Source organism: Sinohyriopsis cumingii, chromosome 6, assembly GCF_028554795.1.
Source record: "Sinohyriopsis cumingii isolate HCF-2022 chromosome 6, ASM2855479v2, whole genome shotgun sequence".
Taxonomy (NCBI): domain Eukaryota; kingdom Metazoa; phylum Mollusca; class Bivalvia; order Unionida; family Unionidae; genus Sinohyriopsis; species Sinohyriopsis cumingii.
Genome location: NC_142966.1, coordinates 55949186 through 55964323, shown reverse-complemented (window position 1 = coordinate 55964323; position 15138 = coordinate 55949186). Strand labels below are relative to the sequence as shown.

General features: G+C 33.7%; 1 protein-coding gene across 1 annotated transcript; it reads left to right on the top strand.

Annotated features, from left to right (window-relative positions):
- Positions 1-14114: 14114 nt before the first annotated feature.
- LOC149796976 (heat shock 70 kDa protein 12A-like) lies at positions 14115-14855 on the top strand. Its single transcript, XM_089960675.1, has one exon. It carries the CDS (start codon positions 14115-14117, stop codon positions 14853-14855), a length of 741 nt encoding a protein of 246 aa, XP_089816801.1.
- The last annotated feature ends 283 nt before the right edge of the window (positions 14856-15138 follow it).

The following is a 15138-nucleotide window of genomic DNA, read 5'->3' as shown; positions in this document are numbered from 1 at the left end:
GAGGTCAATCAAATGCAACATTAGCATTTGTAACATTAAGGATGGGTTAATATGGGGCCGTGCAAATTTCCCTTTAGTCATGGATTATTAAGGGGTCTTAGAAATTTAATATTACGTTTGGGAGAGTATAGCAACCTATAGAACTTTAGCATTGTGGTCGGTTTAGCATCTCTGTGGAAACTGAATATGATTGGTTTGTATGGTGCGCTATGGAAATTTAACATGGAAATGGAACATATGGACAGACTTACAAATACACATCTAACAAGAGAAATATACATGAATTTCAGAACTCGGAAAATCAGTGAACATTCTGTGGTTCAATGCTGAGCGTTAGGGTGGATGTTTAGAATTTTGGAAAGTACAGTGGAAATTCCAATATTGTTTTAGTGTACGATAAGAAGGTTACAATTTATTTCCGATAAAATGTGGTGAACAACGACAACTATCATCCTTAAAGGATTTATGAGTTGGTGAAAAGCAAAATTAACTTTCAACTTCAGATCAGTTAAGTCCTGTAGCGCTACGGATGATGATATTTTTAAGACTTTAAAATTGTAATTTAGTTATTAACAGCAATTGGCAAATAAAATTGTCAGTAGAAATTCAATCTTGAAAGTTGATTAATGTCTCCACTGACTAAGCAATTCATGTAGGAAATAACTACATCCTGGGACCTTAAGTATGACTGTGTTGCATATGTACGTATGTGTGTGTGTGTGTGTGTGTGTGTGGGTATGTATGTGTTTATGTGTGTTATGAGAGTGAATGCATAAATATCAAAGAATAAATGGATCCGCAAACAAAAGGAACAATTCATGTCTCATTAAAGCTAATCCGGGGTATATGATATGATGACAAATGCTTTCTTACAGACAAACAGCCACAATTACTAACTGCACGCGACAAAAAAGTGTGTTTTTCTGACTCTTACAGATCCACTTATTCTGGGAAACTAATGTATGTAAGTCTGTTATAAAAGGAAGACAAACATTTGTACATATTAACATACACAGTCGTATGGTGGGACTCTCAATATGTTGAGAGTACAATCGAATCAAATTTTATATCATGAGTACGTGTCTTCATGAAACGAAAACAGAACATTGTAGCAAAGACAGTGGTTGAAGTCGACAACGTTCTGTTTGTTTTGAGAGTAGTATTGGTACAAATCATATCGTGTTCTTTCTGTAGCAGTTCACCATTGGCTTTTTAAATTTTTGTACACGTTTTTCAAGTTGTCTACCAAACTCATCTCAACATGCATATTTTGGATCTGGGACAGTATCCTTTTCAGGTTCATTGCTAACTTTGTTTTCAGTTTCATTTTTGTTATATTCCACTTTTTTTAATTTGTACAGAAATTTTGAAAATTAACTCAACAAAGATTTAATGTTAACAAGGATATTTTTGAAGCCTTGCTGGAAACGTGTTTTGCAATAATGATTTTTAATTTTGTCGCATCTATTTTCGGAATTGTGATATTTAAAATATGGGCGGGCTAGTGAGTTTTAATTTTGATTCTTGAAGCACCGCCATGTTTGCAGGCTTAGTAAACGTAATGTTTCATTTGCAGTGTTCTCGCATTCCTGTTCGAATAAGTAATGCTTTGATCGTATTCGTGGAGAAACGTTACCATTTTGTTATTATATCCATTGTCTGCGTATGTAGAGCAAGATTTTCAGAGGTTTTAGTTTAATTTATAAGACATGGAAGTAAGGGTGCGAGCTAGGGTGTTAGAGGATCAACTGTTATTAATTTGTATTTTAACACCTATGGGACCCCGAGTGGCCTAGTGGTCTAAAGCGCCCTCCGTTATGGATCACTGCCATCTCACCTCTGTCTGCGTGGGTTCGAGTCTAGGATTCGGCCAATGCGGGTATGTGAGAAAGCTTGCCAGTAGCTTCTCGTGGGTCGGTGGTTCTTCCAGGGGTTTTCCCGGGTTCTTCCTCCATCATTAATACTGGCCGCTATGCATAGCATATCGTGTGCTGAAAAATGGCGTTAAACCCCACAACAACGAATAAACATCTCATACATTTGCTTGTGTTGTGTGTCTTCGCTAGATACCACCCTGTTGCAACAGATGTACATACATACATACATACATACATACATACATACAAAAACCAAAGATGAGACAGAGAAGTAAACTTTGATTAATTGCCACGTAGCACAGAGACCCTGACATGTAAACAAAGCATCTTATCTTATCAATGTTAATGCAAAATTAGATGCATGTTTATGCGGCTAAGATATGGGAGATATTGCATAATATGACCACCACACACATATGGAAAGTTCCGATTTTTATTATCTTATTTAAACGTAAAAGAATGCATACTGACAGTGAGGCGGGCAGACATTAGAAAGCTCGCGCGTGCCATATATGGCTAACATATGCAGTCTATCTCATCAACTATGTATTGTTTGCTTGTGTTTTTGTACTTTTATTACTTTTTCAAATTACATAGATATAGCTCAAAATGAAATTAATGCACGACAAGTAAGTACATTTAAGTATTCTAAACATGTAAACAGCAACCTGTACAGATAAAAGTTGAGAAGGGACGTTGTATTTGTGGTGTTGGTAGAGATGGCAGTGATTGTGGAGGCTGTAATGATAGATCTTCTGCCTATTCCATTAGTCCATGACCAATATTTGTCTATTTAATTCACACACACACACACACACACACACACACACACACACACATGAAAATAAGTACGTGCGTGCAGCTGTACATGCAGACATACTACATTTAAACAGACGACGGAGGTTTTCTCGAGTAAACAATATGCCATATACGTTTTATCTTATCAAATTTTAAATGAGCAAGAGGAGTCTTGTTCATTCCGAAAAGCAAAGTGCAAATCCAATTTTGTAAGGTAAGTACTGTTGATTTTGTCACAAACAATTATTTAAATTGTTACCGAATTTAAACACTTCTAATTAAAATCAAACCTTTTTTCTCTCTGCTGCTTTACAATAGGCATCGCCCTATGGGTTAAAGATAAGTTATTATTGCCTTACACATATGCAGAAGAAATACATGTATTCGAGGAAAGGTAATTTAATTCACCATATCTCATTCTATAAATAGAAAGATAGAGAATCCGATATGAATGTATTCATAATAGCTTAACCTTGTAAAACGGATCAACAATTCTGTTCAATTATCGGTGTTATCTAATGTCACGGATACATGTGCCGCCACCCGTAAGCTCCCGATCCAGCAATGTCTGGGTTATCTAGTGACATGGGTACATGTGCCGCCACCCCTACTCGCCTGCTTCAATAACGTTTATGCTGTCAAGACTCGGTCATTATTACCTACCTAGATTAAACCCAACTCCCGTGCCCATGCACAAGCTGTGTGTGTGTGTGTGTGTGTGTGTGTGTGTGTGTGTGATTTGGATTTTTAACGTAGCATTAACAATTTTTCAGTCATATCGGTACGATGTCTGCAGTGTGACAGTTTATAGTGATGTCTAACACTGTGGCATCATGCTGCAGACATGTAGCATGATGTCCCACCCAGTCACATTATCCTGACACCAGGCCGAACAGTCCTAACACAAACTTCTTAATGCTGAGAGCCAAGCGAGGCAGCTATTAGTACCATTTTTGTAAGTCTTTGGTATGACTCGGCCGGGGACCGAACCCACGACCTCCCGCATCCGAGGCAGACGCTGTTACCACTAGGTCACCGGAGCGGTCAGCACCAGCTGTGTAAACGAGTAAAGCAGGCGTGGGAAGAAACTTATTGCTATGGTGGTTTTCATATTAAATGTTATAGTTTTATTATAATGAGATGTGTATACTGTACATTTTCATTGTGCGAGTCTATGGTGTGTGATAAAATTGCAAATGACTAGACGGTTTTCATGTTAGACCAATAATGTTTTTTCAATGGATGGGAAAATGTGGGGTAGGATTCAGTGGTATTTAAGGGCTGGAATAAAACTATTTCCAACTTGCCGTCATAACAGGTAAACAAACAAAAAAACAAAATCAAGCAAATAGTTTTTGCAAACAAAAATCCACAAATTCTTGTTTAGTACCAGAAAAAGGTTAAAAACAAAATGACATGTTACATTGTAGATAATTGGATAGATATGATACCTGAACAAAGTTAAGTTCTGAAATTACGAAACTTTCAATAAAATTTTCCGTATGTTATTTATTGTATCAGAGTACCATATTTACTTGAATATGAAGTTCAGGACACTTGCTATCCTCGAGGGAATTGTTGTTGTCCCTGATGTTTGCCATGTTGTGTATTATAATTTAAGCGAAAAGCCTGATATTGATGACAACTTAGAATGTTCAGGAAATGAACTTTTTACCATCATCCTGGTCCTCCAATTGTTTCTTATATTTTTTATGTTTTCACATTCATGTTTTGCTAACATTAGAATTACTCATTCCTATTTTAACTTATGAAGTGGAATGGGTCTTTTAATTTTGTTTTAGATAAAATTTGAGAGGAAATTAAAAAATTATTCAGTATAAATCACTATTTTGGGATTATTGTTAATTCATTTAGAGGCATTTTGAAATTATATAATTGTGATACGTCACATCTATTACCACATCAACAACATTCTAGGCTATTTGTACATAAGCACATTCTAGATCGGAATTGATTCGGCACACCGCTGGAATCCATTCGGAATAATCAATAATATTGGACCCCCGATATAACTTTTTTGACTATTCTATCTTGGATTTAATTCACATGACTGTATGTTTCTTTTACGTTTACACATTTTATTCTAGGGAAATAAAATATTTGTTCAATTTTACTAAACCTTTTGGGTTTTAGTCTTTTATGTTGCTTAGTTTAAGACAATTGGGTTGTAGCATAGGATATTATTTTTGCTTTATAAAACACAAAGAACATTTTTAATACATCTGTAATACTATCCTGAAAGTGATATTGCTTAAAGAAATACAAATCATTTTTGGAACAAATTCAACGGGACAAAATGAAAGCGAACTATCTAAAGAACGGTTAGCCAAACAATCTACTGTACATCACACAAGGAGTTGATAAAACCATTTCCCTATAAACCATTTTGTTACGTACATGACAAGTAGCAGGAATACGTTACTGACTTGTAAGCGTATGAAAAATACAGCCATGGATATAAACACGTGTTGACTTCAATATGTATTTCCTCAAAACGAGTTTGCGCTGAAACATTGCAAATTAAACATTGAGGTGACACGGTACTGTCACATGAATCTTCAAAGAACGAAAATCTGAAAGGAGACAGTTTGATGAGAGAAGCTTTACATAAGGAAAGTTAAATATTTGTTGGAAAAGAAAACAAATATGGAAATCATACTTAGACAAAACGTGGAAATATTTATTGGAACTCTAATGACTTCTACATGGAAGTATTTGACTAAAAATACAACCATCAAACCGGTTTATGTTTTACTAAAGAGCTGATTGATATTTACAAAAAGACACATCGTTGACAATCGAGAAGATTCCATTTTAAGTAAGCAACGGAGAGAGTGATTTAAAGTATGGATGAGTCCATTTCGTTACCTGAAAGAAAGAAATTTAGATCATCAAAGTTTAAGCTCGGCAAGTCCGTCAAAATTGCATATATATATATATATATATATATATATATATATATATATATATATATATATATATATATATATATATATATATATACACATAAGCAGTTTGAACAAATAAATCAACAATAATTGTACACATGGAAAAACCTTTTCAAACGACTACAATATAGACAAAGTGCAAGAGGCGTAACAAAGGGCATTCAACAAGAAATAAATTCAGGCAATATTAAAAAAATTGTAACGGAAGTTATAGCAGCAACTGTATCAGACTTAAAAACAAGTACAAAAAAACTACAAGCAGACATTCAAATGTTTTTAAAATAAAAGGTTCTGAAAATGACAGATGTTGATCCGATACAGTGTGTGTATATGCAGAAATTAAATGCCCTGGATAAATATTAATTGTATGTTGTGATTTTTATTCAACTGCCGCTTCAGTCGAAGTATCCGAACGAGGATAGTATATCAGAAATATAATGAGTTTAAATTTTGCTTACTAATGACAAAATGGAGAAATGAAATACAGAAGATTAGACTTGTAAAGGGTGTAAATTTGACGAGAATAAAATGTAAAGGGCTCCTTGTATTTGCCAACGAAACGTTGATCTAAAATTAATTTTGAGAAGTTAGATAATAGACTTCAGTGTGGAAAAAACACAAAAATACCGACACGTGACCTTAATGTTGTCTGGCAACTCGTTCTAGTACGATCTCCAATTTGGATATTGCACTCATAACAATACATTACGGTCAGTAAGTCTTTCATATACATCCTAAGTAGTATCTTTGAATAGTACACCATACAATTTTATAGTAAAGATTTAACGAATATATATGGATCAGAATATAACATGGGATTCTGGTAATGTGTTTGCGAAAATGGTTTTCTTTTCTGTAATGTTAGAATGCAATACGAAATAATTAATAAGAACTCGAAAGAAGACGATGAAGATGATGCTATATGTTAAGCTAGTTCTTCTTAGAAGGTCTATGTGACAGATGAAAGTATTGAAAGGTTACATTAACGTTTATCGTCTTATGTATCTACATAGTAAGTGCAGAGGTAACACATCTTCTTCTGACAGTATCAGACGCTGTTAAAAATGTATTAATTGTATAACAGCAAGGTTATAACTCAAATGTAGGGAGTGCAAAATGTTTTTAACAACAGTCAACAGATTCAAGAGTGAACTTGAACAAATTTGTTGGTGACGAAAGAGTCATTGTATTACCAAGTGTCATCGGTGATATGGTGGAAAACATACAAACAATTACACGAATTCATTGCCTCACCTAAACAATGATTAAATCCAAACTACCGATATAGAATGTAACTCTCCAAAATGTTGATAAGCAGTCCGTGACAATATGGCAAGAAACTATAGAGGACAAAATAAGAAGACCAAGTGAGCAAAGATTAGGTAGAAAAGAAAGATTATCATAACGATACTGGCGCAGCCTGTGCATTACACATGTGCTAATGAAAATGAGCCTGTGCTACCGTTTGTCTCTGGTACAATGATTCAATGTGATCTAGAAAGCCAGCAATAACAATATACTTTGTGAAAGTAATGTAACAATAACATGTATCTTTCTTGTTATTAGCGTCTAAGAACAAAATAAACTAAACTGTTATTATTATTATTATTATTATCAGAAAATTAGCCCATCCATTACCATGTATCACACACACACACACACACACACACACACACACACACACACACACACTTATTATTTTATAATATAACATACAACCATAGACAAAATTTTGACATGTAATATGTTGTTTACAATAAAAATAAGTTAGGTCCAAAGTCCTACCCTCAACTATTGCCAAAGGATAATCACACAATACAAACTAATTATCCATAACACGTGAGCAAAACATGATAAATTGCTTTTAAGAGCTATCAATAAGCAAACCCAATGATCTCCTGCTACATGGACCGTTAAATTACAAAACTAACGAAGCTTCTTTCAAACCTTTCCAAAGTATAAATTATTTCAGATTTATGCCAGCCTTTCCTACTGCAAATTAGCCTGAATACAAATCTGTGTATTTACTCATATCAACCAACTTGACCCTAAGAAGGGTGTTGTTTATGTCGATGAGATCAACACTGTACGCAATTTGCAAATCTGCATGTCTTCTTAAACACTGTAGCATGTATTTTTAATGTTTGGAAGCATCATATCCACATATTTATTTTCTTGAACATTATTTTGTAACATAACATAACTTGTATCCCGCTCATACTCATAAAAAACATTATCTTTTGAAACCGGCATTGCTGCTTTCATGCTAAATTCAAGAACTATTTATAGCATCTCTCATAAACCAGAAAAATGAATACAGTATGACTATTTGTTATTATTTATTTTGTATGAAATGAAAAACTGATATAAAATTGTCTTAATTGTCTGACTGTCTCAGTAATTGTTTACTTCCTAGTTTAGTGTTCTCCTATACGGAATAGCATTATATAAAGATATGAGTGACCTTTTTGTGATTTTTTAATTTCAATTTTCAACGACACGCATTTGCACCAATCTGGGACATTTCTCCCTCCTCCGGCGACAATGCTGATCTGGTGATTTGTAATTCTGAGTTTTGTTAACAGCCCAGGAGCGCACATGTAATACGACTACGCCGTCTTGCTGGCCTCTTAGTTTATCTTTATATTTATTTTAAATTTTAATGTTTTCATACCCTTCTACGAAATGTTAGTGTTATACATGTGTGTGTGTATCTGTTTGCGTAGCAATACGATGGTATTTCTGATTCTGAGCTTTTATTTTGAATTTCTTCCTGACCAAGTAAAAGGTATTTGAATTTTGAATTTCGACTCGTTTATATTCTCGTATCCCTAATACGGGATCTAAGTAAACAACAAGATAAAAGCCCCATCAAAAATATAACTAAATCGGTTTCCGCGGACTCTTAATGCAGGAGCTCATATTGTGTAATTTACATTTAAACAGTCATTCACCTTCTAATTCTGCGAGGGATTGCGATGTCTGAGATAGCGTAAAACTTTAACGCTGTACAGGTAAATGAAACCCAGAAATAATAAAGATTAGATAAACGGACCGAGACACTTTTCGCTGCACTGATAATTACCACTACTAAAGTTTCCTGGGTTGTTTTTTTTTTTTTTATATAAATCTTAGTTCACTCCCTACTTACATGAAGTATTCAACTTCAAAGTCTGAGTAGGTAAGGAGGGGGGAGGTGGATAGAGTCACAGGGTTAAAATCTGTTTACACTGAGACTGGAATCCAAAAGCTGCAGTAGATCCAACCTACGCTGAGTATTGTTTGCACGACTTCCGTCTCAAAGAGACAATTGCGAATAAATTCCACGACTTACAATATACTTTATAACGATATGTATGTATATACATACATACATACATATATATATATATATATATATATATATATATATATATATATATATATATATATATATATATATATATATATATATATATATATATATATATATATATACACACACACACACACACATATATATACACACACACACACACACACACACACACACACACACATATATATATATATATATATATATATATATATATATATATATATATATATATATATATATATATATATATATATATATATATATATATATATATATATATACATATCGTTATAAAGTATAGTGTAAGTCGTGGAATTTATTCGCAATTGTCTCTTTGAGACGGAAGTGATGAAGATATTTCTATAGTCAAATATGTTAATGTGAGTTCCTGTTTTGGATGTTTAAATGACATTTTGTAGTGAAAGTTGTGGAAGCAGAACGTAATGTCTACGTGTTGAATAAGTCCATTTTTGAAACGTCGAGGACAATGAAATAGACAACGTTATTAAATATTATGTACGGAAGGATTGTGGAGAAAATATTTCTATAGAGAATTACGTTAACGCGATTTCCTGTTTTGATGTTTAAATGACTTTTTGCAGTGGAAGTTGTGGAAAGAGAACGTGGTGCCTACATGTGGAAAAAGTCCAGTTTTGAAATTTAAAAAAATGTCTATCATGAAATAAACAATTATTTATATTGATAACAATGGTTGCATCAGCTGCTACAGTTTCAAAATCGGCGAGAAACCATTAATTTTGCTCAACGGTTAGCTAACAGCTCGAATACAAGATACAAATAAAAAGAACTAATACCAGGATAAGTTCAATAGCATGTTGAGCACGAAAAGAAACACCATGACCAGGTATTTGAAACGTTTAGCTTATTACACTGCAAATACTTTCATCTAACGATGTTGTTGACTTTTACCTTCTAACCATTTCCTACAGCCAGATCAATATTTGATACTGCCATGTCTGATGCAATGTATATAGTTGTTACTGTTACACCCTTTTCAATAATTGTTGTATCAGCCAGTCACCAAACTGTAATTTTCTCTAAAGTTTTTGTTAATTCTTGCAATATTTTATCCGAAGTATCTCGCCAGCTGCGATATAAGTAGAGTGATTGTGATCTTTTACTTCTAGTAATGTCCATCTGTCATTGCAATATAGCTGTAATGCTAGAATTCTACTATCTTAATTTGCACTTTTAAAGATGAGCCTTGAAGTACTTAAGTTGATTTCATTCATGAGTTCCAAGATCGATGTACTAAATCAAATCAAAATAACATCACATGGTCCAACAAGGACATTGGTACTGATAGAATGATCAGATTTTCCTAGCTTACTCCTGGTTGGTTAGATTGAAACAGCTGATTTTGTTCACTGAATCTGAGTATTTCTAAATACTAAGGGATTTATTTAAAGCTTCGTATTATATAACTCATTCACAACTGTTAGTTGCTTTTATTCGTTCATTTTGTAGTTTAGGAAAATAAATGTGTATTTTAAATTATACAAAACGTGTTCTTCGTCGTTTTTTATTTTAGTTACGTGGTTTAAGCCCCTATGTCGTAAAACTGTCGCTTTGCGATATATAAGTAGCGTTGTAAAAGTGGTTTTCAAATGTTGATATGTAAATAACAAGCACCAACATTCTCCAGAATGTTATAGCCTTCAATATCAACTGATCATAAAAATGAATTCTACATATCAACTGACCATGGAAATGAATTCTACATTGTAAAAATCAACGAGATTAAAAGTGATTTGGGCGGATAGTTTGAACACTATAATAATGTTTAAAAAATCAACTGCGAAGTGAAACGAATATATTTGGATTAGGTGTTACATAAGAGATACCGTGTAGATGTTATTAGCTTGTAGCGGATTTAATGCAAAATTAATAACTTTTGCATCAAAAACTTGCAAGGAAAAAATTATCTACAGCGACCATTTTAATACATAATCAAATAGTAACTTCAGTAACTGATAAGCTAAGCAACATTGACGACATGAAAATCAAAGCAATAAGTGACAATGCAATCTACCGCTACGAGTACAATGTGAACAAAGAAAAGGTAAAGAAAAAAAATAATTGAAAAGAATGCATACGGTCAAAACACAGAGGAATAGAAATCAAAACTTGTTTGTAACATAAGGTGAGAGTGAAATAGAAATATATATGCGTTACTCTTAAAGAGCAATTCCATTTCTTGACTTTGGCCCAAAAAACAACAGAGGATACAAACTAAACCGGAAAAAGAGACTTTTAATATTGCCAATTTAAAGTACACCTGTACAAAATGAAAGTTATGTTACAATAGGCAGTCTCCCTGATAAAGCAATATATATATTCCAATTTAATTGCAAATAAAAGCTTTTGTTGTTGAATACTACACAATATTTCCGATAAATTATAAACAATATTTTCAACTAAACGACATTAATGAAACAATAATAAATGTCTGATGGGTTTTATAACCTTGAAATGCCAATCAATGAAGTGACAGATGTAATAATTGCAAATGACAAAAACGAAGAAAGTATCGATGTTGATTGTTTGAAGCTAGCTCACAAGTTGGAAATATCTACATGTAATAATTATCATGTGTACGTCAACAAATACAGTGCTAAATGTTACGATTCCAACGTTAGATAATTATCATGTGTACATCAACAAATACAGTGCTAAATGTTACGATTCCAACGTTAGATAATTATCATGTGTACATCAACAAATACAATGCTAAATGTTACGATTCCAACGTTAGATAATTATCACATCTATTGAAGCTGATACAGCTGGTGAATTTTCTAACTCAAAATTCTATATTTTTGTCTCAGGCAGATCATTAGCACCAAATGTTACTCTAGTCGTATTTGGTCGAACTAAAATCTAACTAAAAACAATAATATTAACCATTTTGCCACTAGTCTATACACTTTGAGGTCTTGTTTTGTGGCCAAAATTTATATGCTTAGCTTGCTCCTCCTGAGTGGATATTTTGCTGTCTAACCATTAAGTCTAACTGAGCTTTATCCGATTAAATTCTCACATGTTTCCAATTATGACTTTCTTCAGACATGTCACATTGCAAGACATACTGTTCCTTTACAAATGTATTTACTTGGCAAAATCAGAGGATTTTAGTAGAAACTAGCTTATTTTACCCTTTAAATATAGTTTTTGAATTTATGATGTAACAATAATAAGTGAATTCAATACATTTCCAAAATACACCCTTTTATTCAATCTTAATCGTAAACTAATTAGGCCAGCTTAAACAGCCTTAACATTTGTAAATAGTTTTGAAACAAATAGTGCAACAGGTATTGTGTGCTATATTTTCTCCAGGCATATTTTCTTCCTCCATGTATATTTTCCTCCAGTATATATAGCCAGTAAAACGAGACACATCTCCTTCAACATAGGCATACCTTTTATGATAGTTCACGAACAAATCAACCGATCTCAGCTGCGTCTTTTTAGAAGAGATTTGAGACCGAAAATTTAATTTTCCCTTAGGTTCTGATTTTCTTTTGAAACACAATTTTTGTATTCCTCAAAGTAACTTATTTTAAAACTAATACAATAGACCTGAGACCCACAAGGGTTATATAACTCATTTTAAATATACAATCAGATATGAAATTATGGTGCACTGAAGATACATACTGTTTTGTGTATTCAGATAGGCCCCGAAAAGACCTTTGGTTGGACATATCCGATACATGTTCATTTTAAAACTCTGCTCCATACATTGCTGAAATAGTAGACATTTGGTAAGCGTAATGCACGTTTCCAAGGTAACATATCAGACTCCTTATAAATTATCGTCACCAAAAAATTATATTGAATTCATGTAAAGAACACTTGTCCCGACAATATGACTTTCAATACATAACAGTATGGACAATATGACTTTCAATACATAACAGTATGTGCTCTAATACTTGAATAACTAAGATATAACTATGAAATGACAACAACCAAGACGAACGCAGTTTCTTTATTGCTCTAACATCCCTGTAATTTAAACAAATACCCTTTAATTGGTTTGTTCTACTAGTGCAGAGATGACAATCTACTCAACGTGTTTGAACAAGGAATTATTTACCTAAATATATATCGATAGATTATTTTTGTATGCATGATCTGAAACTTGAAAGATGCCTCCTTTTAAGATTGATCAGACAAATGTCTTCTGAAAAGTAATACATGCTTGTTGCAGCCATTGATATAGGCACTACTTACCCTGGATATGCCTATTCTTTCCGCGATGAGTTCACGAAGGATCCGTTACTGATTTATGGAATGCTGGTTCACGTGGTTTGATCTCACTGAAGACGCCATCATTGTTCTATTTGAGCTAAGCCAAACGTTTCACTCTTATGGCTATGAGGCAGAAGATAAATATGCGGAGCTTGCTATGGAGAAGAAACACCAAGACTGGTTCTTCTTCCAGAGATTTAAAATGGATTTGTATGAAAGTAAGTTTAGTAGTCGACGTTAATTTAACTGTCTCTGTTACTTTTATAGATAATTTGAAAATCTTTTCTTATCATGATACTCGTTCTTGGTATTAAACGTGAACAGAAGCAGAGTAAATGTACTTAAACGGGCAGGGAGATAACTATCTAACTGACGACAAATTTTGCAATAGATAGAGTTGATTGATTGATTGATTAGTTGGTTGCTTGATTGATTGATTGGTTTGTTGATTGATTGATTGATTGGTGTATGTTATATAAATAGATAGATAGCCCTCCTATTTTTCAGCACCTGTCGCGAGACATATTGATCCGAGATGCAACTGGAAAGATGATGCCTGCTATCGATGTCTTCTCAAGCGTATTACAATTTCTAACAAGGCATCTGTTTCAAAGCTGTAAAGGTCGCGTTAGCCAAAGAAAAGATTCAGACATCCGCTGGGTATTGGCGGTTCCCGCAATCTGAAGCGATGCCGCCAAGCAAAATGGCAAAGCTGTGTTCAAAATTCCCTACGAGTTTATTGAGGTCTATGTGCTTCACACTGGGCAAAATATAACAAACGCCATAGAAAGCATAGCAAAATATAAAGATTTCGTCACTCTGAAAGGAGATAAAATGATTATTGATCAACGATTGGTACAGGATATCTTCAATCCATGCTGTTATGAGATAGCAAAACATCTAGAGGATCTACTCCAAAAATGTGAAAGACATGATATCAAAACTATTCTGATGGTTGATGGCTTCTCAGAATCAGCATTTCTTCAAGAGCAAATAAGAACACGGTTACCAGACTGTAGGATAATTATTACCGCTGACCCGGGTCTTGCTGTCCTGAAAGGAGCCGTCATTTTCGGTCGTGATCCTTATGTTGTATCAACCCGTGTAAGTCGCTACACATACGGAACATCCACGATAGCACCTTTCATGAAAAACATTCATCCACGTTCAAAAATGTTTACCAATGAACGAGATGAAACATACTGTAAAGGTATTTTCAAAAAAATTGTCCAGATTGGACAGTCCGTTAACTTCGATAAGCCTCAACTATTGTATATCGATGCCCGTTCTGAAGAAAACAAAGATGTGATAGACATTGAAATCTTTGCTTCCACTGAAGCAAATCCAGTCTTTGTAACTGACCTTTCTTGTACAAAAATTTGGCACCTTAAACTAGATGTCAAAACACCAGAGCATTCTCAAAAACTTATTGTGGAAGTTGCTATATTTATTAGTGGACCTGAGGTGATCGTACAGGTCAAGAATAACAAGACAGGAGAAACAACATCAGAGAAGCTTGATATTTTTGGCGTATTAACAGCCTGTAGAGTTGTCTCCCTTCGTAGTGCATTCTGATCATATTGACAACCTATAAAGTGATGAACCTATTTGTAGTACATATATAAAGCAGAATTACTGCATTCCAACTCATTTACTATAACCAACCTATCAACTAGTCTTCTACTCGTTTCTATGTCACCTTCCTTAAAAGTAGTGAATTTCATATAAAATATAAAATAAATTATTTAACAGCAATTTTAAGAATCCCACCAGACTCAGGCACAAAATATTCGAATGTTCTAGCCAAACATATATGTGTCCCAGGGTAGACACTTTCAAATTAGAACAATCAATCAAA